General features: G+C 36.8%; 4 protein-coding genes across 5 annotated transcripts; 2 read left to right on the forward strand and 2 right to left on the reverse strand.

Annotated features, from left to right (window-relative positions):
* The first annotated feature begins 4,176 nt into the window (after positions 1–4,176).
* On the forward strand, positions 4,177–11,804 carry LOC107663967 (transcription factor PU.1-like). Its single transcript, XM_016454403.1, has 6 exons — positions 4,177–4,562; positions 5,105–5,197; positions 5,295–5,376; positions 6,958–7,151; positions 10,552–10,720; positions 11,126–11,804. The coding sequence occupies exons 1-6, from the start codon at positions 4,521–4,523 to the stop codon at positions 11,437–11,439; spliced, it is 894 nt and encodes a 297-aa protein (XP_016309889.1). The 5' UTR covers positions 4,177–4,520; the 3' UTR covers positions 11,440–11,804.
* Positions 11,805–12,862: 1,058 nt separating this feature from the next.
* On the reverse strand, positions 12,863–16,646 carry LOC107663965 (uncharacterized protein HI_0077-like). Of its 2 annotated transcripts, XM_016454397.1 has the most exons (12): positions 16,471–16,646; positions 15,996–16,084; positions 15,118–15,236; positions 14,851–14,953; positions 14,680–14,768; positions 14,392–14,541; positions 14,145–14,312; positions 13,997–14,066; positions 13,844–13,922; positions 13,608–13,761; positions 13,274–13,378; positions 12,863–13,140 (listed from the first exon to the last, which is right to left on the reverse strand). In XM_016454397.1, the coding sequence occupies exons 1-12, from the start codon at positions 16,575–16,577 to the stop codon at positions 13,090–13,092; spliced, it is 1,284 nt and encodes a 427-aa protein (XP_016309883.1). In that variant the 5' UTR covers positions 16,578–16,646; the 3' UTR covers positions 12,863–13,089. The 2 variants fall into 2 exon arrangements, with proteins under 2 accessions (XP_016309883.1, XP_016309882.1); XM_016454396.1 differs by having other exon boundaries at positions 13,101–13,378.
* Positions 16,647–16,857: 211 nt separating this feature from the next.
* LOC107663944 (ARL14 effector protein-like) lies at positions 16,858–20,259 on the forward strand. The gene is made up of 5 exons (XM_016454356.1): positions 16,858–17,073; positions 17,566–17,764; positions 17,885–18,025; positions 19,496–19,548; positions 19,745–20,259. The coding sequence occupies exons 1-5, from the start codon at positions 17,003–17,005 to the stop codon at positions 19,971–19,973; spliced, it is 693 nt and encodes a 230-aa protein (XP_016309842.1). The 5' UTR covers positions 16,858–17,002; the 3' UTR covers positions 19,974–20,259.
* A 1,651-nt stretch (positions 20,260–21,910) lies between these two features.
* Positions 21,911–23,606, reverse strand: LOC107663948 (gonadotropin subunit beta-1). The gene is made up of 3 exons (XM_016454359.1): positions 23,559–23,606; positions 23,025–23,198; positions 21,911–22,129 (listed from the first exon to the last, which is right to left on the reverse strand). The coding sequence occupies exons 2-3, from the start codon at positions 23,196–23,198 to the stop codon at positions 21,911–21,913; spliced, it is 393 nt and encodes a 130-aa protein (XP_016309845.1). The 5' UTR covers positions 23,559–23,606.
* Between the last annotated feature and the right edge of the window lie 3,958 nt (positions 23,607–27,564).

Below are 27,564 nucleotides of genomic sequence, written 5' to 3' on the forward strand. Positions count from 1 at the left end.
AAACCTCTGAGATCAAAAGTTCATTCTCCTCTCAATAGATCATGCATTGTACATTGCGCATATGCAAATAACACAAGTTGGTTAAGTAGTTATACTTCTGTATAGATGTCTGCTTCACTCAGTGACTTTGTTAAGGCCTCTAAAGGTCCTCATCAAGCCATTCACTTGCATTTTACAGGAACTGAATCTGACAGAAGCCTCCTACTTCTGCTTTTCTCTCTGATACCCAGAGTGGGTTGCTTTATTTGTGTGGGTCTGTGTGAGGGTGTTGTTTAACCAAACAACAGGTTTGGTTAAAGTCAAGACATGTAAGACCTTTACCAACCAACAAGAAACTCAAACAAATGGTGAGATTATCACTAATAAGAAGGGACTCATTATCTACCACTGATAACACTGTGCTCCTTTTGCTGACTCTGAAACCATTTGCAGTTCTCCATTCTCTATCTCAGGTTAATTGTTGTATTTAAAGTTAAGGGACTTGCCTGGATATTTCTGCAACAGTTGCACACATGATATGTCTAGCAGTAAATACACAAATGAATTACATTGCGTTTTATAGGTCATAATCTACATCCATCGCTGAGAAGGATGCAAAAAATCTCATTATTCAGATCACTGAAATTGAGAAGTGAAATTTCTCTCACTTTCTACCTGCTATTTTTCAGTCTGGAATATAATAGGGCCTTACATAAGCATGTTTCCAGCAGACATAATAGTCTGTAAATGCATTTCATGAGATATGAATAGTCATCATTTCTCATCTTCACATTATTCCAAACCTGTATAATTAATAATAATTAATTATAATAATTAATTAATAATAATTAGTTACATTTATATAGCGCTTTTCTGGGTACTCAAAGCGCTTTTACATGAAAGGGGGGGAATCTCCTCAACCACCACCAGTGTGCAGCATCCACCTGGATGATGCGACGGCAGCCATAGTGCGCCAGAACGGGGCAACCAGTCTTGGGCTACAGGGTGATATGGCTGCAAGATGTATGACTTTCTTTCTTTCTTCTGTGCAACACAAAGTAAGATATTTTGCTTACACAATAAAATAAATGGCTAAAAAGAAAGAAAGAAATCATATAGGTTTTGAACAGTGTGAAAGTGAATTTTACACAGTCGGTTACACTATGCTGGGAAGGGTGTACAGGTTTAAGCAACACATTCGCAGCTTTCCCGCAGTTGCGCCATGCTAAGACTGGCAGGGAGAATGACGCAAGAGCTAAAGGAGCTGACGTTGAGTGGATGAGGAAAGGCAGTGTGGGTGGAATAGGGCACTAGAGCTAAACATAGTCAAATGCCTCAAACACTAATGAAGAGCCAGTAACAAATTGGAGAATGAATTCCATGTTGAAATATTTGTGGAAAATGCAAAGCCCGATCATATTCAAATTAGTATAAATCCCTACACAAGAAAACATCCGTGGGGCTTTGAATATAAAATTGGAAAAGATTGCTTTGTTTTCATCAAAAAAGCAAAGAAATTTTCACATATGCATTAAACATTTGTGTGCACCTCTTGAAATAGCGTTGGAGAAAATAGACTGCTGAAGTAGCTGCGACACATGCAGTGTGTATTAATATATGAAGAAAACAGCGAAAGTCATCAGTTTTGGCCGGGTGTGCAGACAGCTGTGTGTCGAACCAGGGCCACAGTAAGCTCTGTGGTTTGGACAGCTTGAAATGTGGTGAAACGAAGCAAATACAATAGCAGTTTGAAAATATTGAAACTTTATTTAGAAGTGCAGCAATATGCTGAATGCAAGAGTCCCAAAAGTACTTAGTGCATGCTAAACAGATGAAAGAAAGTTTTTGTGATTAGTGTTTGTATCTGGGAAGTATACAAAAAGTAATTTTACAAAAAGGGCTTCCACAATATTCTAAAGTTAATGTATAAATAAAAATCTAATGCTGATTTGCAGGAACAAAAATGTCCAAAACGGAAATTCTGTAATCACCGTTCCAAAACATTTTTTTTTAAATCTGTGAAACACATCTGTGAGGGATGATTATTGTAAATATTAAGCTTCAAAAGCACTTAGAAGTTCTAAACTTTTAGTTCATATAAATCTTATCATACTTCTGCAGTCATATGCATACTTTGTATGAAAATCAGACCAGAAATGAATTAATTAAGCATTCTAATCTTGTACTGACCATTCAAATCTGATGTGCATGCAAGAACTTCTTGCACCCTCAACACCAAACAAGATGATGGCAGCGAGAAACAAGAAGTTGCTCGCAAACCTAATTGGTTCTCTGGCATCCAGAGTCAATTCTATGAATTTTAATGTTTGAAAGTGAGTGAGAGAAATACTGTGTTAAACAAAAATAAATTATTAAACTAAAGTTAAATGTTTCATCAGCCAGTCAGCATTAATATGCAGTGTTCACATCATGGTAACACTTTACAATAAGGTTCTAGATTTTAACATTAGATAGGTATCACTGACCAACAATTAACAATTTTTACAGCATTTTATTTATTAGGTTAATGTTATTCATTCATGTTCTTTTATAATAAATTTAGTAATACTGTATTTATGGAAGTGTATATTAAATGTATTAAATGCTGCAAATTTCACGTTAGCTATTGCATACCTAATGTTATACACAATCTTATTTTAAATCGTTACACTCCATTTATTTAATTATTCAATTCAATTTATCAATTTATTTGTCAGTAACCTGACAAAGGTTAAATCTTTGACCAAAGGCAACAAAGAAACTACTCCTTTTTTGGAGGCAAAAAATGTAAAATCATCATAATATATGCAAGTGTCTGTGTGATAAAAGCATATCAGTAGTCATCTTATAGGTCACCACAAGTAAGTTGACAGGATGATCATGTTTGCAATTTCTCACTTTTTGTAAAGACACATACACTTTAAATTTAGAGGCACAAGTTATGGCAAAACATATAGTTGGATAATTCATATTACAATTTGATTAATCATGTATGGGTTTAGCGGTTATATACATTTTCTCCCAATATTATTTTTTTCTAATAATACCATCTAATAATTGTAAATAAATCAGTAATAAATCATTTGGGATCACCTTGAAAAAGCAGAAAGAGTTCTGAGGTGTTTTTTTTTTATGACAAGCTACAGTACCTCAATTTTGTTGTATAACAGTAACTGAATCAAACCGAATCAGTAAATGAATCATACAGAGATACTATTGTACATAAACTCAAAGGGGGATTTTTACCATGTGATTTGCCTGACTATTGTGTGGGCTTTTTATATTTAAAGGGGCCAAAGCTATCTTTTGCAGTTAAAAAGTATCCCGAATTTAGAATGAAGAAGCGTGCATGCAAACACTCACCAAGATAAAAGCAAAAAAGTACAATCTTTTGTTATATATAACATTTTTATCTTTATCTTCATGCTGCAGCTTAGCTTTGTGATAAGTTTGACAGTAGGTGAGGAGACTAAATGGCATTTCATACAATGTACTATATTCAGATCACTGAACATTTTTGATTATTTCAAAGCATTCACTGTAGACTAGGTTAACTGCCTATGTATGCAACTTTGTCTTCCGTAAGTGATTTTAACGATATCGTTAATTGTATGACCAGGAGAAAGGCAGACAGAAGGTTTGAGACAGGTGGAAAGTTTGATAAAGATAGAAGATGTTTCATCATTGTCATTCAGGATGTTGTATCTCTTGTCCCAGCATGTAGTGATGCAGATAGGAAATGCAATACCATCAGCCATCTTATCTGTTAGGAGGTCCTCTGTCTGCAGCCATGATGAGGCTGAAGCCCAGACTCCAAGATGTGAACATTAGCTTTTCCTAGTTTATTCATGAGTCTGTTCGTTTAGTTTGAAGTGTATTGGGTAGGCTTCATTTTTTATTTGTGATATATTTGTCCTCAGATTTGCTTTATTTACTCATGGATTCACCTGACAAAAATCATCTATTCTCTAAAAAAATAGGAAGCCTTTTTAATTAAGAAAAGTCTGGAAAGTTTTTACATAAAACATTACATTTCCGAAAATGGCACCAATTTTTGTGTATTTTCATCCCGCATTAAGGACTTTCTATAGAACAACAGGCACCATGGAGGTGGACAGGAAGAAGAGCGGTCAGCTGAGCTGTCTCTGATTGGCCATTGGGGGAGGTGACACTTTACGCCTATTCTAACTGCAAAGATAAAATCTCCGCCTGCCATTACCCTAAAATCAGGAACCTCCAGCGAATACGCACACACTTACCCACACACCCCAAAAATAAAGAAGTAACAAACAGAAACTCTGTCCCTTTTCTACGGCCACTGCCAGGGTAGGTTGCCCTCTGCAGTGTATCTCTGGTTGGCTTCTTTTTTGGGCCTTTGGATACCTCTGAGGCCCCCCGCGTGATAAGGTGCATGAGTTAGATCATTGGTTTCATTTGGTAAGAGGAAATTTAGCAGAGTTGAGCAATGGTACGGGGACAGTTTTGAAAGCCCTTGAGAAAGCATCAGAGTTGCAGATCGAGTGTCAGGCTGCGAGGAACCCATGCTGCATCCGTACAGAATGGAGGGGTACATTATCCAACCCGTGAGTATTTTTTATTCACTAAATGGTCCTAATATGATGCCGCTGCTGTTAATAGACAATGCACTTTTTGTTATATTGCTGTCAGCGTGTCAAACAACACTGCGAGGACTTGCCATCATGGACATACTAGTAACCGAATGAACAGCTGGATCTTTTTTCTTTTTTGTAATATTTGTGTTTGACATCCATCAGTCTTTTATATCTTTAGGATGATTTGTACATTTTTTTTTTTGGTGTATTTTATTTTTTTTTTTACGAATGTAAAACAGTGTCAAGATGCATGTATTGTTGTGCCAACCACCTCAAAATGTCAGTCCGTTGAGATTCATCTACTCGTATTGGATCTAAACATCTTTATTGATGTGTAGTGGATCAATTAGAGACCCTTTGACAATTTTGTTAATTCAGATATTACAGAATGCTAATCAATAAATGCCTTTAATTATAGCTAACATGTAGTGGTATGTTTGTTGTAACAGGCTATGATTAATGAAAAAATAAAGTGTTCTCCAAACTGTATAATAATCATAATTTCTACATAGAAAGAAGAGAGTAGAGAGAGAGTAACCTGGACTGGCTGGATGTCACAGACACCGTCTGTACAAAAAGATTACTGGGCAGTTTTAACCAAAGATGTGAGGCTTTTCCAATATGGTACAGTGTATTATTATTTTGGTATTGGCTCCAGTCATTCAAACTGGGTCACCCTTTGTCTATTATCTATTTGCTTAGCAGCAAACAGAGGAAATGTTTGAATCAGAGATGTATCGACCACCAATGGAGTATCAGTATATCATTGACGACAGTCAGAATGGTGAGTTTGCATTTTATCCATCATTCCTTGTAATTGAAAATTACATGATATCCACATAATCAAAAGGCGATGTTTTTTTTTTTTAACTAAGAAAATCTAAAAAAAAAAAAAAATTCCACAAATGGCTTCTGTTAAGTGATAATAAAATAATGCAACTAAATTATTATCCAAAGTTAAGCTTACAAAATACATATGTATTTAAAAAAAAAACAATAGTGATAATAATAATGGTGTTGATAGCTGTTGTCTCTCAGTCTCCACTACTGCCCATTCATTTCCCAATGACATTATTATAAAACAGGTAAGAGATACCAAAATAAAAGTAATCTAGAAATAATTCATCAAACAATACTCAAAATGAAAACCCATACATCAGATTTTATAAACCAACAATTTATTAAGCAAAGTGCTTTGACTAAATGGCCTGCATTTTTGAAGATGTCTTCTTACATATAAACAGTTTCATAGATAATACTGACCCCGTGCAAATAAAACACTTGAAGTGTTACAACATCTAAAGAGGCCCATGTAAACAGCATCTTGTTATATTAAGCTAACGGATCAAAATCACACCCAGGGGCAGCTGGGACTGAACTGTAAGGGGACGTTAGGAGAGCGAGCGAGCGAGTGGAACCGGGCGAGTGACCTAGCACAAAGCAGGAAACAGATGCCTCTTTCTGACAGGCAAGAAAACTACAGACGTAGAACGACAAATATTCCCAAGGGCTTCTGTCTAAAATGAGACAATATAGCAATTAAGCTATGTAGGCGTCTAAAATAGCGTGATAAACAGTAGCAGCAGTTTCTGACTTTTGGTGGTTATTGCGTTTCGGTACTGTATAGGACTGTGAGAATCATTTTTGATACAGTTTATGGTGACCTTTGGTTAGACCTTGGTGTTATTTAGTCAGTCATTTTGTCAGACAACTATGTGCTGATTTTCGAAGAAGTTAAATGACAGGGAAACTGAAAACAGTTCTGAGTTTCGTTATATAGCAGTAAAGAAGTGCCGTGTACATTTTTCACAAGACTTGTCAAACCATTTATGTAACAGCTATTTCTGTTTACTAGAGGAATGTACATGTTTCTCCAGAAAATGCAATAAATGTAATATACAGCTTGACTACAACTTTTATGATTTAAATGTCGTGAAATTAGATTGTTTACAGTGATAATGTGTGGAAAATTATTGAAAATGAAAACACATTTAAGTGACAGATGCACAAAAACATGCTGTGGATTATTTTCTCTGTTTCTATGTGATGAGACTTCATCAAAAATCTAACGGTTAAATACAATGGCAATAAAAAAAAACAACATGCTTGAGGCTATTCAGAAACTGCAAAGGAAATGGTGGTGTGAACAGGAAACAGGGCGACACTCAAAGTCCCAGGGTTTACAGTGTAATTGTAATTTCTTGCATGCGATTGAATTGACAGACAGAATAATGTGACATGGTTGATTTATCAGTTGCTGGTACCAGCTTACACAAAGAGCATGTGACATATTGTCATATTACTTTTGGTTGTTAAAAGATGCTTTCTGCTGACTCTCCGTTTCCACTTCACTGTCCTTTTCTAGATCACACTTGGGATTATAATACACATCATGTCCATCCGGTGGATTTCGAGAACCTGCCGGAGAGCCACTTCACAGAGCTACAGAGCGTACAGCCACTACATGCATCGAATGTGCATCGCTTCCCAGATGTTGAGTCGGGCCATTTTATTGACCCAGGCCTGACTGGGCATCACCTCACTTTGCCCCCTACACAGGTGAGACCCGCATTATCTATTAAACACCTGATAATAAATACCACATCACTTTCATGTCTTTCACTTTCAATTTACGTGTGCAAACACTTTCTTACATGTTTTGATGTCCTTACACAAGTTCTGTGTGAGCTCCGGTCACATTATTAGTAATGAGAGTAACAATTTTGTTGAATACAGTGCAGGAGACATTTGAGAACAGCGAAATCTTGCTTGTATTTCTATAAAACTGGGTTTAAAAACTTTTGGTTACATTTATCTGGTGCTTCGTGACACAAGTGGGTGTTGATGCTAGTTAGGAGGTTGTTGAAAGCATCTGTGCCCAAGCTATTGCTCAACTAAACCTTATCCTGACCAAAACTCAACACTGTCAGTCTGCAAACTCATCAACTGCCATTACACAGAACAACCCCACTTACACAAACAAAACCACTCTTTATTGTGACACTAGCATACAAGCGCACAAATGTTACAGCATGAAGACAGTTAGAACAGGACCTTGCACACACACAAACACACAAAATACATATGATGTTAGCATTTATATTTAAACCATAAGGGATTTTAAACCTTTATTAGTTTGTTTTAGGCAGTTTATTAGAGAATAGCTAATTAGAGAATATAATAAAAAATAAAAAAAAACTTTGTCTTTCTCTTTATATATATTCCTTCCCTTTCTAGCTTGTACTTATTTGAACAATGCCTAAAACTTGGTATTACAAGGACTTCCTGTGTCTGTTTGCCTCTTTAAGAGGAATCGCTTTATGTATTCCCCAATTGTAAGTCGCTTTGGATAAAAGCGTCTGCTAAATGTAAATGTAAATGAATAGCTACATTCTAGAAACCTTCTACACCAGCTTTGATAAAAAAAAAACAAGGTCTGTTTGCTTAACCTTTTGGTGTCGTTTTTGCTGATATTTGAACAAAAAGAGGATATACGTGTATATTGACTTCTCTGTGGGTGGAAAATCAAAGAGAACCTTTTGAAAGAGATCATTTAAGATCTCTTTTGCATAATGCAGTGATTGATTTCCCTTCCTTTGGTTGGACTTCTTCTTGAAGGCAGACTCTAACCATAAAGTCTATCGCAAAAGAAAGCTTTTCCTTTGTAGACGTCCTTGTAGGAGGAAGCAGAGATCCGTCCACGTCATACGGGCTCAGACTCATTGGCAGTTGCATGATGCTTGGAGAAAAATCTTATTATAACTAAGCTTTTTTGATGGTTTTAAAAGAAGTCTCTCATGCTCACCAAGGCTGCATTTATTTAATCAAAACTAGAGTAAAACATTCATATTGCGAAGTATTATTACAATTTCAAATAATTATTTTCTGTTTTATTATGTTTAAAAATTTTATATATTTCTATGATGGCAAAGCTGATTTTTCAGGAGCCATTACTTCAGTCGTCAGTGTCACATGATCCTTTAGAAATCATTCTTATATGCTGATTTAGTGCTCAAGAAACATTTCTTTTTATTGTCAATGTTGAAAAAAGTTGTGCTGCTTTATATTTTTGTGGAAACCATAAAACCAAGTTTTTTTTCTCAGAATTTTTGAATGAATAGAAAGTTCAAATGAAATATACATCTTTGTAACAATATAAAGGTTTTATTAACACAAACCATAAGTTGGCCATAAATATTGTAAACCGTGACTGCAGTAATTTAACTTACCATGGTAATTATAGTTCTGCCGCTACTAAAGCCATAATAAATTGCTATGCAATCTCTTTCAAACAGTGTTGACTGTTTTTTTTTTAATTATTATTATTTTGATGTGAGACTAATGCCAAGCAACCACATTTTAATGCTAAGCCACAACAATAACTGTTATTTTTGGCGGAAACTGCGGTTACCATGGTAATTTCTAAAGGGGCTGTTCTGTGAATTCAGCAGCAGTTATTCTGTAGATTAGTTATTTACACCTCAAACCCTAAGCAATGACAGCTTTTTTTTTTTTTTTTTTTATTTAAGCCTGAGGAGAGCAATGCTGCTTTCTTGGCTGAGTAGATGAGTATCACTCTATCACGCTGAAAAGTGTTAATTGCAGATGTAAGTATTATATACATTCTAAAAAACAGGCACGTCTTTAAGGGCCTAAATGCACAACAACTACCATCTGACTTCTGAGGCCCAGCACAAGATAAAGGTGTAACAAATCCACATAAAAATGGATTTGTTTAGTTAGTTCATTTTTTGGAAGTTTCGGTAACACTTTATTTTAAGGTCCAATTCTTGCTATTAACAAACAATTAACTACGACATTTGCCTCAGTAAACTCCTAATTTGCTGCTTATTAATAGTTAGCTAGGTCATTGTTAAATGTAGGTATTGGGTAGGATTAGGGATTAGAATATAATCATGTAAAATAAGTAGCCTACTAATAAACAGCCAGTATGCTACTAGGCATACTAATAAGCAACTAGTTAATAATAGTAAGAATTGGTCCCTATACTGAAGTGTTACCAAAATTTCAAAATAGTATGACTATCATGTGTTTGTGAGGACACGCTCCTCAAGTCATCAGCCTTTTCAACTGTCAGAATATAATCATGTAGAATAAGTAGCCTACTAATAAACAGCCAGTATGCTACTAGGCATACTAATAAGCAACTAGTTAAAGAATTGGTCCCTATACTGAAGTGTTACCAAAATTTCAAAATAGTATGACTATCATGTGTTTGTGAGGACACGCTCCTCAAGTCATCAGCCTTTTCAACTGTCATGTCAAAAGAAATTGCTACCCCAGCACTGTGTGCGCAATCGCATGAGACTGCAACGATCCTTGACACTTTGGGTTTTTGTAAGGGCTTTTTACAGTGAAGCGGTTTAACTGAAAAAAGTGAGTTTTTTTGTTTGTTTTTTTCAAATACATTTCTTAATATTTAATTAATTCTTTCATAACGTTTTCCTTCTTCTTCTTTCTCTCCCTCGAAACATACTATACATCCATGGTATTCTATAGATGCCCTTGCTGTTATCAAATAAACAAAATATTCTGCAGCTTTAAGTTTCACTGCAATGTTAGTGTTAGTGCAAAGAGTTCCTCTTTGTTAATGTTGAACAAGGCTGAAATCTCCAGATGACACATTTCAAACCAGCTGACTGCAGAGACATGGTTTCCTCACATATAAAGAATTCCCCCCTTTCAAATAAGGATTCTTAAATGGTTCTTGCTATTTAGAGTTTGTGTTTGATATATTCTTCTGGAGAAAAGTCTGTAAACTTAACAGATAATGTACTGGTAACTTTTTGCCAGGATGTACATTTCAAGTTTTACGTCATCTTCAGATCAGCATATTGTTAAATAGTTATAGAATTCAATTTAATTAGTTGATTCTAATTGGAACCTCTATTTTCTATGTTCTCTCTCTCTCTGATAATTATATACTTTGTCTTCACAGATGACATATTTGCCACGGCCATCAGTGTGTTACACTCACAGTCTACAGCCGTCTCCTCTCCAGCGCAGCTCAGATGATGATGACCCCGTCAGTCGCAGTCCTCCATTAGAGGTGTCTGATGAGGAGTGTATGAGAGACCACATTACATCGACAACAGGAGGAGAGCATGGTAAGGACAAAAGCTAAGACCAGTCTCACCCCATAAGGACACGGCCATAGTGGTCTATGGAAAGTGGATAAGTGAAGCAAACCTGACTTTTGAGATCTCCTAGAATCTAGATGTTGGTGTTCATTTCCTGTTTTTCAAGGTAACAAGAAGAAAATCCGCTTGTATCAGTTCCTGCTGGACCTTCTGCGAAATGGTGACATGAAGGACAGTGTCTGGTGGGTTGACCGAGAAAAAGGAACATTCCAGTTCTCTTCCAAGCACAAAGAGGCTTTAGCACACCGCTGGGGCGTACAGAAGGGACACGGCCATAGTGGTCTATGGAAAGTGGATAAGTGAAGCAAACCTGTTGACTTTTGAGATCTCCTAGAATCTAGATGTTGGTGTTCATTTCCTTTGTTTTTCAAGGTAACAAGAAGAAAATCCGCTTGTATCAGTTCCTGCTGGACCTTCTGCGAAATGGTGGCATGAAGGACAGTGTCTGGTGGGTTGACCGAGAAAAAGGAACATTCCAGTTCTCTTCCAAGCACAAAGAGGCTTTAGCACACCGCTGGGGCGTACAGAAGGGAAACCGCAAGAAGATGACCTACCAGAAGATGGCAAGGGCGCTGAGAAACTATGGCAAGACGGGAGAAGTCAGGAAGATCAAGAAAAAACTCACCTACCAGTTCAGTGGAGAGATACTTGGGAAGAGCCACACAGAAAGGAAGATTTACATGTAAACATATGCATAAAAAAGCAAGAAAGAGGGAGAAAGACTTGGAGAAAACAAGAGAGAACCTTTTTCCTCTATGAAAACAGCAAATGGACCAGAACTCTTACCATAGTTATGACCCTGTGTATTGAGTCGACGATTATATTTTTCATTACTTTTTTTATTATTCACCTTTGCATTAATTACGTAACTTTAAGTCCTTTAAATTTCAGTAGCTTTTGTGATGCAGGACCAACATTCACACGTCTGTATAGTGTGTACATATGGGGAAGGACACATTTAAAGAGCAGATACAATGACCAAAGTGGGTAGTTTTTATAAATTAGACAAAAAGCTATTCTCGAGTTAAAGACAGTTGCAAATTTCACCACCACACATAATGGAAAGAAAAAAAATCACAAAAATACAAAAAGCAGAAGTGAAAACTAATGACACAGGCTCACACAGCACGGAAAACTCTGTCACGTCTGGGTAATACACACACACACGCAGAAAGACAGATTCTATGCTCATGTCTGTACTGTCTTTATCTCAACATTACATTCCATCTGAAGAAATGGAAAAATCTTTAGAGAACCATGACGAATAAACATTAATTGTGAATAGAAAAAGTGAGTTTGCTGTAAACCATTTGTTCAAAAGGCTGTATCATATTTCCGGGTAATTTCTCAGCAGTGTAATGGCTCATTGCAATAGTTTAAATATAACCTTAAAAATAACAAGAATCAGAACCTAAGAGCAGTGGGGAAATCTTAGTGAACAGAACAGACCCAACACATAAAAAATATTTCAAATGACCTTTTTTTGCAAGGATTGACAAAAATGTTCAACTCTATGCTGAGAACATATTTAAACTGATGGATCTATGGCCAGGTGGAGTGATAATTAATTATCCATTTGATACAGAACTCTTAAGGCCTTGGATTGAATTTAAAACCAAGTCAGCATACTGTTGTTCCCAAAGGAATTTTAATGGAATTCTCACCAAACACATGAAATTTCAGGCCACACACCTTCATCAGATATCCTTTAGGATCAACAGTATGCCAATTTAGTTTTAAACTTAATCCGATTTCATGTTTTTCTATTAAAAATGTTGAATTCTATTACAAATTCCTACAAATTAATGTGCCATATCTGTTATTTTTGGATGTGCATGCTTTTCTGCATTTGGATTAAGTTTAAAACAGTTTAAATGATGATATAATACCCTCAAACTAAATATGAAAACCTACTCGAAAAACCATTAGTGAAAATCCAACTTCTCAGCAGCAGTGTAAACCGCATCCCTTACACAGAACACCTCAGCTGAAAGCAAAACAACCTCTGAGCGCCCCCTGTCAGCAAGACCACTGAACTGCTGAAACGACGTTTAAGAATGTTTATTTGTCTTTTAATATATTTAAATAAAATATCATAAAACTAAAGTTAATTGATTACATTTCATTTCTTACACAAGAATGAAAGAAAACATTAAATTGTGGTTATTGTGGGGAAAAAAATGAATGCAAATATTCCTGGATTCACAGATCCATTCTGTGATTTCTTTACCCTTAGGGTTCATCTGACGACCATGCAAGCAAGCACACTCTACATTAAAAGTCCTTTTTACAGAATGCAAAACAGGTTTCCTCTTTTTGAATAAAAATAAATCCAATCAGGAGGTCTTCTGCAAGCTGCTGGAGGGCTTGACAAGAGGAACATACCACTGTAGGTAAAGAGGTTGATCATGATAAACCAGATTATCATTTGGTTTAAGTTACGCAGTCAGACAAATAACAAAAACAAAACAAAAACAAAAATAGAATAATTCTGCAGGGATTCAACAATGGTATGTATACCTCTTCTGTCATCCCTGCTGTCCTCCTTCCCTCTGTGTTGAATGGAGGCTTCAAAAACCCTTTGAAATGCAACTTCACCAATTCATGGAATGTTTTTAAGGAATCCTGAAATATATTGAGGGGGGAAAAACAGCTTTCTTGTTAGGAAACAGACTACTATCTAAGCATTTCAAGCCTATTTGCAGTAGCAAAGGCATGTTTTAAAAAATAAAACATGATTTTATGATGAAATACTTCACTTTCACAGTCATTTACAGTGAAATTTTAAACACCATTTTAATTGTACTGTTACATAGTCAAAAAAAAAAAAAACCTGTGTTGTTAGATCTCTTACCCGTCCTTCTTTTGAGCAGATGTATGTGAACCATCTCAGCCCTGCAGCCACATGTGTGATCTCATCAGCATAAATCACCTCCAACACCTTCACTGAGCCTGTGTCTCCCTGAGTAGCGAAGCGGGACAGAGTCTGAGGGTACACATCCAAACCTCTGTGTAAAAACCATGCACAAATACAATTTCAGATACATACATGAAAATAACAGAATCTGACAGACATGAGACGTGTTTTACCTGGCCTCGTGGACCATGTGCACTATAGCTAGCCTCGCCAAAAGGTCATGAGACGTATCTGTTGCCGATTGCCACAAACCTTTTTGAAAAGAAAAAAGACTCATATTGAATCTCTAACATCACCTAAAAAGACAAACACATGAAAACACTGACCGTTGTGTACTGGTAAAGCACCAAAGAAGCTGCCAAGCGCCATAATCCTTTGCTCTAGTAACTGATAATGCTGCAGATGAAAATGAATCAAAGTTACTTAGTTAGCATTTAGCCTAAATAAATAAAAGGTGTAAACATGTATACAAACCTTGGCTTCATCTCCTGCTACTTTGACAAAGTCATCAAAGAACTGGCGAGGCAATGGCTCACCATTGCTCAATCTAAATGTGGAGAATCTTGCTATCACATCCCAGGACAGGTCTATTGCCCACTGCTCTATATTAGCAAGAGAGTGCAGTAAAGCAATCCTACTCGCCTGTTGAAACAGAAACCATTTTTATTTTGACCTAATTACTCTTTAGCTTAAACTAGTGTCTAAGTGAAACAAAGTTTACCAGTGTGCCACCCTTGCCCCGTTTGATTTTTCCAGGCTCCACGACAGTCAAACTGTCTTTTCTGTTAGGCTGCGCGGGAGGGCTGGCCTCCCCAGTCTCTGTTATTTTCCCGCTGTCCCAGTTCTCTTGCACTATCTTGGTCAATGAAACCTACACCATACAGAAAAACAAACAAGCAGAAGTCGTACTACGATTTATTTTGCGCAATCAGAAAGTGTCTGATAAAACTGAGATGTGGTGAATGATATTGTTTAGTCAATCACTACATGTTAAAGGATATTTCCAAACCTTTTCCTGTGGGTCTGCGGTGTGAAGGATTTTGGTGGCCCACATGCAAAGTGTGTTTTCTGAGGAAGTTATTTCCACAGGCAAACTATCTGCAAAGAATACAGCACAAGCATGCATTGTGTACCATAACATGTCATACAATTCATATTTTTGTATTCTGTCATTGCTCACCTTGGTGGGTTATTTTTGTCGCTGGGATGGGACAAAGGGACAGTGTGCTCTGGGTATTTATATACACTTTTCCATCCAGTACACGGACATCATACACTTGGTTCTGGTGATAATAATATGAGACACATCAAGAATGCTAGCAGTTTGATCACTGTACGTTAAAGGTAGTTCACCCAGTAATGAAAATACAGGATGAGTAAATGACAGAATTTTATTTTTTGGGTGAACTGAACTATTCCTTTAACCTGGACCATCATAACAACTTGCCTGCAGTCCAGTGGAAGAGGAACCAGTTTCAAGGCTGAAATCAAAGTAATGCCATGGGCAAATCAGTGCCAGTTTCCCATTGCCCAGATCCTCAATATCACCCTGCTCAAGTGGGCCTCCTGTTAAGCAATGGATCATTATATTCAGATATTAAAACAATTCTTTCATTTTACTGTATTACAGTTATGCGATATTTTCACAAAGACCCATAATTAACTTACATCACTGTTTTGTCAGAAAATGTTTTTAAACTTACATGTATTTAAAAATCAGGATAAATATATTCAATTAGAGATAAAGCAAATATAAAACAATATCCAAGCAAATGTCTAATGTATCACTAATGTTTCACCTAGGAAGTGGAAGTTACATCAAACCATCTAGAAAGAGTTTTCTCTCAGGCAGAGCAACAGATCAAATGATACTTTGGGCAATGTTGCCATCAATGGGCAACCAGGTGAGACACAGGGCCCACGTCTGATCTAAAATATCCAGATAAAAATTTGTTACCCATTCTCAATGGGAAAGTGGCCAAGCAGCATTGGTCCAAAAAAGTTGTCCCGTGTATCATCAGCCTCAAAACTCTCTGCGCAAACAAGGCTTGTGAGGGAAGTCAGAATAAGGCCAAGATGGTGATAATGGAATAAAGACACAACTATACAAAGTTTTGCATAACACTGTTTTGTATGGGAGGGCACAAAATAAATTATAATTAAAAAGTAACCATATGAAAGCATAAAAACTTAACAGTTAAGTAGTTGCGACGGTCGGATGACAAACTGAATCTAAACCCAAAACTGGTCCATCTAAGAATAGTCACATGCCTTGCCTACATAATGCACAAGAATTCTTTGTATCTGACTAGAGTTACAACTAACCTTCGTGTGGGCAAGATGAATCCATAGCCCAGAATTGATCATTCTTTGTATGCACCAGGACTATATGCTCTCCATCATCAGAGTAAAACCTTAAAAATATTATTATTTTTTATATATATTTTCAGAAAATGTGTATATACGAAGAAATATTATACTGACATTAATTTTCTTAGTGAAAATACAAATATCTACTGTACATATGTTCATTCTTTAATACATGCAAGTGGTCTCACTTTTGGACCCCACTGCATTTCTCTAATTTAAGACATTTTTCCCCATTGTAAATGATGCTTTAGTATAACATTCATAACAGATGCATTTTTAACATTCGTTGTCTAATTCCATTTTTAAAATAAATCAATTTACACTTGTTAAAATCCTCCTTTTCACAAAACTGTTTTACAGAATATCTTCTTGTAACAGTTCAAGAGCATCATATATTTATGTGTGCACTTATACAATGACAGGCGCTTACTTCGTGCATGGTGACTTAAATTTTGATTTGTCTCCCACACACTGCCAGTTTCCAGCCTCGACAATGTCTTTAAGCGCATCAACTAAATCCTTCTCGAAGTGATCCATTCAGAACCTCCTTTTACCTTCCACTACTCTTCCAGATCCATGTGGCTGCTATAAACACTGAGGGAACTGTTTGTTAAACTTCCGGTTACGACTTATTTCAAAATAAAAGTTAAAAGTTTACGTCTTTTTTATTTTTTCATTAGCTTATTTTTGAAGCAAGTGCTTTTTAAAAAAAGTGTTGTTTTGACTATCAAATATTGAAGCAATGGCTTATCTCCTCATAAGCAAAATACGTTACGTGATCTCCGATGAAAATAAATGGATCTCGCTGTGTGGCTGTTCAGTGGCCGCCAAACAAATAACAGCGCATGCGCAGTTAACGAACTCCGCGTTTTGATGCTCCCGCGGTGCTGCTTGTGAAAATGATTGTAGTTCGTGTGGAACAATAACAGATTTTTTTAGAGTTTTAACACGAATACAGCACCATGCCGATCTCCTGTTCCGCTATTGATTGCTCAAACCGGTTTGCCAAAGGGTCAGAGATCAGATTCTACAGGTAACGAACATAACATGATTTTTTGACGCGCTTAAGCTTTGTGTTAAGCTTCACTGTTTACATGTGCACGAGTTGCTGTAAGATGCTGTACATCCAGATAGAAGTTTCATAGTTAACATAACTTGTCGTAAATGTAAAATACCTGAAATACTACTTTCTTTCTTGAGGCAACACAATATTTACCCTTCTTGGTTATTGTGGCGCGTCGTGTTTGTCTGTGCTCCTCTTTTCACTTTTAATATGTATAGTCTAATGGCAGCAGATATGGATATTATACTTAATATCATAACATAATTAACTTGCTTGTATTATGTTGCCACTAAAAGAAAAAAAAGGACTTGTAACAGCTGATTATGATACGTCCGCTTTTTAAATCTAGGTGATTTGCACAGGTTGCTGATTTCAGAATACAATATGCATGCCTAGATAAACTGTATTGGAAGTAACAGTAACCAATGGAGTTGCAGCCACCTTTTCTTTGTCTCTGTTCAGGTTTCCAATCAGCAAGCCTCAGCTAGCCGAGCAATGGGTACGAAACCTTGGGAGAAAGAACTTTGTTCCCACTCAGAACTCCTGTTTGTGCTCGGAGCATTTCCAGCCTGACTGCTTCCGTGACTATAACGGAAAACTGTTTCTCAGAGAGGATGCCGTGCCGACTATTTTCGCAAACTCTGGAGGAGATGGCTCAAAGGTGTGTCTTTGCACTTAGTAGAGTTATTCGTGTTATCCAGTTCAAAACCATCAATGTAACTGCTTCAGCAATGCAATCCCACTCATTGTTTTATTCATGGTGTTTATGTATTGCTTACAGATTGAGTTACGGAAAAACAGAGGAGGTTTAGTGGCAAAGGATGCAAATGATTCCAGTCGGTTTGGTTCACTTTCTGATAAAGACAGAGCCAAACTAATTACAAAAGACAGAAGACAGCCTATAAGAGACTCTAGCCTGAAGGTAACACATGCACTGCTGAATGAATGTGCAATTACTAACACTTTCTTTAGTCTGTTTTTAGCTTCTCTGGAAGTCATTAACACATCTCACACTTTTTTTGTTTAATCTCATGGAGAAAAAAAATCTCATTTTCAGATTTGCTGTATGTGAATTGAGCAAATCTTAAAAGTTGTTTGGCCACAAGGTGTGTCAAAGATACAAGTCTGTGTAGATATGTTGATTTCACAATACAGCAATAGCGTGTACAACATAGGGTGACCATACGTGCCATTTTCCCAGGACTTGTCCTGGCCAGGATTTGTTTTGGCTTTGTTTTCATGCTTGCTGAAGGTAATGATCGAAAAGTAGTTTGACCAATAACATGCAAGCATTGTACATAATGGACCAATCATGGCGTGTGAGAAGGTGGGATCTACGGTCAAAGCGATGCAATTACGCGTACATATTAGGTGTGTTCGACTTAAAAGCAGTGCGGCTCAGACTGATCAGTGTTTGACATCAAAGTACCTCGAGAGCATTTCGAAAGCATAACCATCTGTATGGTACTTTGATGTCACACCGATCGGTCTGCACACGCAAACAAAGCCAAAACCTAGACATTTTAGGCAATATAGAAATCCTGGCCAGGACGCGTCCTGGGAAAATGGCACGTATGTTCACCCTAGTACAACAGCATGAAAGTTGAAGCCTGGATAATGTATTGCAAAAAAAAAACAAGAGAGGCAGATTTGATGATTTTCAAAACATTCTAGACAGGCAGTTTGTCTATGGAAAACAGCCTGCATGAATCTCTTTTTTTTTTTTTTTTTTTTCAGTGCCTGGCCAAAGCTCACAGATGCATAATATTCATGGTATTTTTTTTTTTAATTATTACAGTTGCAATGTAAGACTAGACTAAACCTTTCTTGTCATTACTTAAGGCCTTAAGTTATATGAGTTTGGCATTTTTAAAATGATTAAGAAAATGGAATTCTGAATAACAGTTTCATTATTAAAAAGTATAGAAGTTTCAATTAAGTTTTCATTTTTTAACAATTCTTGCTCTTCAGACTTTCTGCGTTTACTTTTCACAATTCTTTTTTTTTTTCCGCCACAAAATAAAAAAAATATATAATAAAGGTAATTTGACTTATCTCACAATTCAGACTTTTCTTGTCAAAAGTTTAAGTTGTATATCTTGCAATTGAGGAAAAAAGTCATATATAAACTCAGAATTGCAAGGGGGGAAAAGTCACAATTACCTAGTTTGTTTTTTTATTGTGTATCAGAAACAAACTTCCATAGAAAGTGTCTGCAAAGTGCCAAAAAGTAAGAATTGTGTATTTTTTGAGCAAATCTGAAATGTGGTTGGCCACAAGGTGTCAAAGCATTGCTTTCTAAAATAATTGGTGCCATTTAAAAAGGATCAGCTATAGTTCAGCTGACTACTTTTTCTTTTGTCAATCAGACATTTTTGTTTCTTTATTGCAGAGCAGAGGTGTGAATGACCGTAGACGTGCAGGGAAGGTCTCATTGGGTGACAGGTACATGTCTTGTCTAGATTCTCAAACTCATGAACACATCACCTCAGCCATAATAAAGATTAGCATACAAATCACGGTTTCAGTTAATTGAATTCCAGTTGTATTCAAAGTGTTTTATATGGTGTCTTAAGCATTGGAGAAAAAAAACGTTTGGATGAACTTCCCCCATTTTTTGCCATCTTTCTTGTCCCTGCAGACAGACCATGTCTCTCAAGAGTAAAGTGTATGACAGCAAAGGTCTGTTGATCTCATGTGGAAGGGATCTGTGTGACTGTCTGGATGTAGACTGCATGGGTTGCTTTTACCCATGTCCCGAGTGCGGATCGCGGAAGTGCGGTGTGGAGTGCCGATGTGACCGGAAATGGTTGTATGAGCAGGTGGAGGTAGAGGGAGGAGAGATCATTCGCAACAAGTTTGCAAATTAGCTAACTTGTTGGAAGACCAAGAAGACGGCACTACGTCTGCTTCTGAGCAAAAAAGACTTGCTATATGGATATTGCAGAAGTACTTGCTTCATTTGCTATATTGTTTATTTTTTAAATGTAAAAGTTTAATAAAGAATGTTGTCTTATGTTTTTGCTGCTATCACAGCTGTGTTCATTTCTGTAATCTTTCCAGGATTTCCACTTCTTTAGTTATGTTGTAATGCTGTAGCTGTTTCTCCCCCTTGAAATTTGTTTTTACACTTACAAAAATAAAATCTAACAATAATAAGCAGAGTGCACAGTGCTTATTCAAAGGTTTTACAAATATGATCTTTTAACCTAATTTCAAATGCCGTGAACATTTGGGAAAATGTATCTTTTATCTGAATCACTCTATCTACATTACATCTTATTTAAAATACCAAGCATAATATGTAGCCACTTGTTTTATTTTATTATTATTTAATTTGTCTTTTAAGTAAAACAAAAAACAAACACATTTTTAGCTCTTTGGTTTACTCGGTAAACCGACTATGATGATTTCCAGAAACCTGTTGGTTTACTGCAGGGCACTTTAGTATTTGTTTGGAGATATCATCTATTAGATGTTTTTCTAATTGGCCCGTTTGTCTCGGCCTGCACATTCAGGGAGGTCCACCTCGTGTTGCAATGCTAGGAGCCAGAAACGTCAAGATGAAGAACAATCTGTCATAGGCCCAGTTTGTCTTGTAGCTGCACAAAAATAAGAATGTACAAACGGCAAGAAAGTTGACTTGATGTATTGCAAAAGTGCTCAAATGAGGCAGATTTGGATGATTTTCAAAACATTCCCATCTAGACAGGCTGTTTATCTAGGGAAAACTGCCTGGGTGAAGATTTTTCCAGTGCAAATAACTGGCAGTGCAATTTTAAAGATGAAGCATTGATACAGTTGTTTAAATATGACAATACTTGCAATGTAAGGTGAGAGTAAACCTTTTATTGCCATAAACCTTTTATAGCCTTGAGCTATAGTAGGGAATTTCTACCAGTTTTAAATCATTTAGTCAAATGAAATTTGGAGTAATCCTTAAAATATTGAAGTGTTTGCAGTGTGCCAATATTAGAAAATTACACACACATATGTGCACAGATGATTTGATTCTCATTAACCTTGTAAGTTTTAACTGCTGGGCAGCTGTAAGTCATGCATGCTCTCGTTTAGATGACACCTTAAAGAGCATCTGTTATGATGTAGTGTCTCGTTTTTATCATCTGCTCCTTTTATTACCATACACGTGTATTAAAAGCTCTTTGTGATGTGCCCTAACCCATTTCTATTTATATGTAAGACATTACCCCTTTTCCCGAAAACTCTTTGATATTCATGTTGATTCATTACTAATTTGATTATGTAAATGTAGTATGGTTTCAGTGAGTTTGCTCAGCGTATCAGAGAGAGCATCCTCACAGAGAGAAATGTTTACAGTTGGTCTCATAAGGACAATTATAAGCTCTGGTAAAAACGCACCAATTTCACAAGCAAAATGAACGTGTCTGTGTGTGTGTAAGCGCTTGGGAACAGATGGTTTATCACAGGAAATGAGTTCTGTTTATGCTATGTGAGAGCTGTTTTAATGGTGCAGTTTGTGCCTGACTGAGATTATTGACACCAGAGCCCACAAAAGATTCCAGAAACACAACAGGAAGAAGCAGCACCTCACAGATGACCTGTCAGGAGCTTTGAGCCAAAGCATCTTTTATACTGATTTAAAAATTTATTATATTTAGCCTTTAATGGGCTCTTGCAGTATGTTATATTTATTGATGCTTGCAACTAATATGAGATTGTTTTATATTTGTTTTATTCCATTATGCAGTTTACATGGTATTATGAAATATTCAGAATTGTACAAAAGGCTTTCAAATGGTTGCAGAGCGGTGTTTGGTTTCCTTGTCTAATGTGCATTGCAGCTGAGTGTCTGCTGGCTGAGAACTCCACAGTCTGTGATGTCAGAGTTACACTTGCTGCATTCACAGCTGAGGGCCACTGGGTAAGTGAAAACGGAGTCAGCCCTGGCAGGGCAGCCTTTAAACTCATAGGTCTCATGGGTCCATTCTCTGAAGTTACAGGTGTTCTGGTAGAACAGCATCAGTGGGCTACGGTAAACACTTTCCTGCCAAAAAAACAAAACAATGCATTTTAGTTCCCTTTTATCTGGAGCAAGAGGAAGAATATACAGGTGCATCTCAATAAATTAGAATGTCGTGGAAAAGTTCATTTATTTCAGTAATTCAACTCAAATTTCGAAACTCGTGTATTAAATAAATTCAATGCACACAGACTGAAGTAGTTTTTTCCACGACATTCTAATTTATTGAGATGCACCTGTATACTATAGAGAGAGAGAGAGACATATATTAAACAGACATACGGTATTAGATCATTTAATGTTGTTAAAAAGTCTCTTATGCTTAGTAAGGCTACATTTATTTAATAGAAAATACAGTAATATTGTGTAATATTATTACAATTGAAAAGAACTCCAGTGTTTAGTGTCACATGATCCTTCAGAAATCATTCTAATTTGCTGATTTGGTGCACAAGAAACACTTCGATGTTGAAAACATTTGTGCCATTTAATGTTTTTGTGGAAAGCGTGACACTGCTATTCAAAGGTTTGGGGTAAGATTTAAGTAAAAAACAAACAACAAACAAAGAATAGCCTACTTTTATCCAGCAAGGATGCATTCAGTTGATCAGTGACAGAAAATACATTTATGTTATAAATACATGTCTATTTGAAAGAAATACTGTTGTTTTGAATTTTTTATTCATCAAAGAATCCTGAATTCACAAAAATATTATGCAACAAAAAAGAGTTTTTAGCATTTATAATAACAACACCAAAGACCAAATTAGCATATTAGAATGATTTTTTGAAGGATCATGTGACACCGAAGACTGGAGTAATAGCAGCTGAAAATTCATATATACAAATTCACATATATGTCAAATGGGCACAAATCCATTAAAAAGAAAGGTTACAAGAATATTACTTCATCCTATACCTGTGTTTTGCAAAGCCCGGCACAGGCAGTGGTGTCAGTTGTGATGCAGCTGCCACATTCCTCACTTTCCAAGGTAATGGAGATATTGGTGAGCCGACAGCTGGACCTGCATTCTGATCCTGCCCTCATTAGCGCTGGCAACAGCATCACCATAACAACGAAGCGCATCCTCATCTGGGAATCAATGCGAAGGTGTGCAGCTAATCAAATACAGGTACTGCAGTGGGTAAATTATTAGCATTGCATTTTGTATATATCTTGGGCTTTATTGCTTACTTTTTTTTTTTTAAGAAAATCACTATTGAAAGTACAGTCTAACCCAGACCACACTAAACCAGCTCACATAGCCTGCACATAAACAAAAAGTTGGCTAAATTATTATTAGTTGAGCAACTAAGATGAATACATTTAAATTTGGTTTGGGAAAAGCAACTATCAAACACATTGAAACTGAAGTCAAATTGCTAATATACAGTTCATGCTAATATAAATATAATTGCTAAAATACTAATATAAAGTTAATGTCAGTCCTACCTGCTGGAGTTCCGCTGAGAAAATCCTTTCACCTCAGTTCACGTGGACACTTATACCCTCCTGTCAGACGTGATGCCCACATCTAGTTGAGAGCAGCCATGTCTTATCATACTACTGCATTTGATTTTGTGGAGGTGGCACAAATCCCCAAAAGCCCTGTGGCCATGGCATTCAGTCTGAAAGAGGCTTAGACAGAAGAGGATCAATGTAAAGGCCACCACTGATGTTCTGCTTTTCAAGGTCAGTGTTCTGCAGCACAATTCATGGATTGAAAATCACTGGAACAACAGCTTGTCGTCTCTAAGAGATCAACACATGGTTGCTTCAGCAATTAATTTCTGCAGAATATTTTAAAGAATATTTCACAAAAATCAATCAGTTTTTAGTCTCCACAGCATCTGTTCAGTTTTTACCTGGCTAACTTTTGAAACAGTCTCTCATAACAGATGGAGGTGATGTTTTTATTTTTTACCACTAGATCTATCTATTGATATTTGAAAATGATATTGGGATTGAGATGCTCATGGGCTTTAAAAAGTGTAATGGATAATGTGATGCAATAAATTGATCAAACGTGACAGATCAAAGACATTTAGAATTTTATATTTTTAATATACTTTTTAATTTAAGAAATCTCTGTTTCAAATGAAAGCTGTTCTTTTACAATTTCTATTATTATTCTTTTAAATAATCCTGAAAAACATGTATTATGATTTTCACAAGAATATTATGTGGCAAAACTCTTTTTTTTCAGTTTTGATGACAATAAAAATCATTATTAGCAACTGAGCACCAAATCAGCATATTAAAATAATTTCTGAAGAATCATGTGACACTGAAGACTGGAGTGATGGCTGCTGCTTTGCCATCAACAGCAGCATTTATTTGAAACTGAAATCTCATAAATTAAAAATGATATCATTGCTCTTTTGTTGATTTTGACTGCTTCCATTGTCCTCATTTGTAAGTCGCTTTGGATAAAAGCGTCTGCTAAATGACTATATGTAAATTTAAAAATATAAAAACCCCCTTAAAATTCAAAATGTTTACTGTCGCTTTTGATCTGTTTAATGCATCCTTCACCAATTGAATGCATGAAATCACCCATTACTCTTTTCAAAGCTCGTGAGCATTTCAATCTCCATTTAATTTTCAAATACAAATGTCAAAAGATATATCTAGCGGTTTGCATAAAGACTTGTTTCAAACATAAAAATCTTACTGACCCCAAACTTCTGAACATTTTATATACAGTATATAATCTTCGAAACGGTCCTCTGTAAAATAGCTATTCTAGCATTCATTCCATTTAGCAGCACGCCTAGCCATTATTGCCTTGACCATTATCTGTTTTAAAGTTATACAGTGCCCTGGATTTTCATTTTGATTCTGTTCATTTTCTTTAACAGATCTCAGTCTGGCTCTACGGCTTTTCATCTCCAGCTCAACCTTGACAAAACGAAGCTCTTTTTTCTTTCAGCCGCCCCCAGTCTCTTTCCATCGCTTTTGAAGGTTGTACAGTCATTGCCTCCTGATGTGTCCAAATCTTGGAAATTGTCCAAGATGACCCACTGACCTTCATTTATCATGCTGTGACAAGTGCCCTATCCGAATAAGGCTTTTTAATGTAGAGAAAATCTGCCTTTTCACTCCCATCAGTGCATCCAAAATGCTTCTGTCTGACTCTATATATCAAGTAATTCTCACATTTACTCATGTCTCAATGTACTTCTCATTGCTGCACAGTCATATTCAGGACCCCATTCCTGGCCTACAATGCAGTCAGCACCATTATTCTAATAACTATAAGCCATTATCCAGTCGCACACCCACAACCTTCACACTACAGTCAGAATATTTACTCCCTATACCTATAAAGCAGCCATCCTGTGTGCTTGCCCACAATGACTAAATGTTGTCTTGTGAAATACTGCCCCCTTTTATTCTGTATAGTGCCAGCTATAGAGAATAGACAGAATAGACACGCATAGAAAAAACTTAAGCCAAGTCCAAAACAAGCTACTAAGGTGGGGTATTTGAATAATAAAACAGCAAGAAGTCAATTTGTCAAGAGAGCAAAGGTTGGTCAATGCAAACTGTTTTAACAAGAGCAAACACAATGTCTGCTGCATAACTAATGAGCTGGATCAAACAGCACAATCATTCTGATAGCACACACACATTTCCCCTTCTACAGCAGAGTATGTGAGACATGAGTTTTGTTGAGCGTTTCTCTGTCTTGCGAAATACAATATTTGTTTTCCAGGTGATAAATATAAAGCATTCGTGGCTTAAACACAGTGCTGCTGACGAAACTGGTTTTCTAAAGCTCTCTGTTGTAAAATAGAGTGCCAGGAGAAACAGGCAGGTGGCGTAGTGGGAGTAATCATTTGCATTTTGCTTTCATACAAACATCATATGAGTTTTTTTGAAACATAATTTTTAAACAAACATCGTTTTGAGTTTATTTAGTAGACTTTTTTTTGTTTTTACAGTGCCACTATAGTCTGTATGACTGATTGCTAATGCCAAGAAACTCACATATTATCATATTATAGACAAAATTAAATAAATTGCCCCTATATTACTTTTGTTCTAAAGCCAAACTAAACTGATATAAAATATTATTTGGAAAATATGATACAACTTATTCCAATAAGATGACAGCTTCTTTTATAACATAATAAATGTGTAAGCTAGGTTCTATTTTACAACAAAATAAATTGAAAACTGTGATGAATCTTGTGCTTCCTTGTGTTTAGAAAGAACAGTAATTATTGCAAATTCTGATAAATGTCTTTCATATTTAATTTAATTACATCAACATTTAAACTTTGACATCTTAAAGATAAATGTTGTAAAATCTTTCTTTTTCTCCTCAAGTTTTCAGCGGATCCTACTGTAGCACCCACTTTTCTTCTCTTCGAGGTCCCGGGCCCCAGTTTCGAACCCTCTATGCTAAGCTAAAGGAGGTGAATCTTTTATTTATGCTCGTTGTATAAACGCTTGCTTGTTTAATGGAGCATGGAAGAGTGAAGTGCAGCGCTCTCAAGACACAATCACATTCATCTTTTTTATGTTGTGTTTACATTCTTAACTTTTTCCAAACGATGACTATACACAAACAGGCCGTGACAGAAAGTGTATGTGGCTTTTTGACAGAGCCACACACAGGGCTGCTTAGTGTGTGCAGCTCGTGCTCTGCAGCAGTCCCTCGGGTAGGCAGTTGCGATGAACTGGATGTCAACAGATGCATAAGGGGCTGTCGAAGTTTGAGAACTGCAGGCAGCACACCGGTGCGCGCCTGCCACGACCACGTGGGGGCGATCGAGGTCTTTCCGCGCTGCGCAAACGTGCCTCTCGCGGCGGAGCGCAGCTCCCCAATAACACGAGCACAATGGTCAACGGGCGAGACTGAGCGGCAGACAGATGCGCGCTGCGCATACTTACCTAAGGCTATTACACATGGCATCCTAAAACTTTGATACATCTCGATTCTGACGCCGCTCGTGTGATTTATGGAGCCACGCAGCATGCTCTCGGTAGCAGCACCTGCTTTTGGTGAGTGCGAGTCCAGGCTTAATACAGCGGTGCATGTTTTTTTGGGGAGGGGGTGATGGGCAGGTGATGAGAGATCCTGTTGAATAAAGACCCGACGGCGAGCCGTGGCCAAAACTGTCATCCCTCGAATGCGATCGCACCTGACTGTTTAGGTGTCATTTTCTGCGTTTGGTTACGTCGAGGAATATCTGAGCGAGAGGGAAATTTGGACAAACCTGGGATCTACATCCTCAGCCATCTCTAGCTTGTTATATTGAGGGTGGAAGCTGAGAAGACATCCTCATATCATTTCCTACGTCAGTGGCTCGAATAATGGAACGTGGAGTGCATGAGAGGGCTGATAAACTGCGTGAGACGACTGTTTATAATTAATTGTCAAGGGATTTTGGATCAGTAATATCACGCGCTGTTTCCTGTTTCCTTGCTTGGCTGGCCTGTTACAATA

This window comes from Sinocyclocheilus anshuiensis, unplaced genomic scaffold, assembly GCF_001515605.1.
Source record: "Sinocyclocheilus anshuiensis isolate Anshui unplaced genomic scaffold, SAMN03320099.WGS_v1.1 scaffold2129, whole genome shotgun sequence".
NCBI lineage: Eukaryota > Metazoa > Chordata > Actinopteri > Cypriniformes > Cyprinidae > Sinocyclocheilus > Sinocyclocheilus anshuiensis.

Bases quoted from the DNA above. Each gene is read 5' to 3' on its own strand.
- LOC107663967 (XM_016454403.1), top strand. From the start codon at position 4,521: ATGCTGCATCCGTACAGAATGGAGGGGTACATTATCCAACCC. The intron at 5,377-6,957 runs GTGAGTTTGCAT...GTCCTTTTCTAG, and splicing joins CATTGACGACAGTCAGAATG to ATCACACTTGGGATTATAAT. The intron at 7,152-10,551 runs GTGAGACCCGCA...TTGTCTTCACAG, and splicing joins TCACTTTGCCCCCTACACAG to ATGACATATTTGCCACGGCC.
- LOC107663965 (XM_016454396.1), bottom strand. From the start codon at position 16,577: ATGGATCACTTCGAGAAGGATTTAGTTGATGCGCTTAAAGACATTGTC. The intron at 14,769-14,850 runs GTGAGCAATGAC...TATTCTTTGCAG, and splicing joins GACAAAAATAACCCACCAAG to ATAGTTTGCCTGTGGAAATA. The intron at 13,762-13,843 runs GTAAAACACGTC...GTTTTTACACAG, and splicing joins CACATGGTCCACGAGGCCAG to AGGTTTGGATGTGTACCCTC.
- LOC107663944 (XM_016454356.1), top strand. From the start codon at position 17,003: ATGCCGATCTCCTGTTCCGCTATTGATTGCTCAAACCGGTTTGCCAAA. The intron at 17,074-17,565 runs GTAACGAACATA...GTCTCTGTTCAG, and splicing joins TCAGAGATCAGATTCTACAG to GTTTCCAATCAGCAAGCCTC. The intron at 19,549-19,744 runs GTACATGTCTTG...TTGTCCCTGCAG, and splicing joins AAGGTCTCATTGGGTGACAG to ACAGACCATGTCTCTCAAGA.
- LOC107663948 (XM_016454359.1), bottom strand. From the start codon at position 23,198: ATGAGGATGCGCTTCGTTGTTATGGTGATGCTGTTGCCAGCGCTAATG. The intron at 22,130-23,024 runs GTATAGGATGAA...TTTTTTTGGCAG, and splicing joins CCGGGCTTTGCAAAACACAG to GAAAGTGTTTACCGTAGCCC.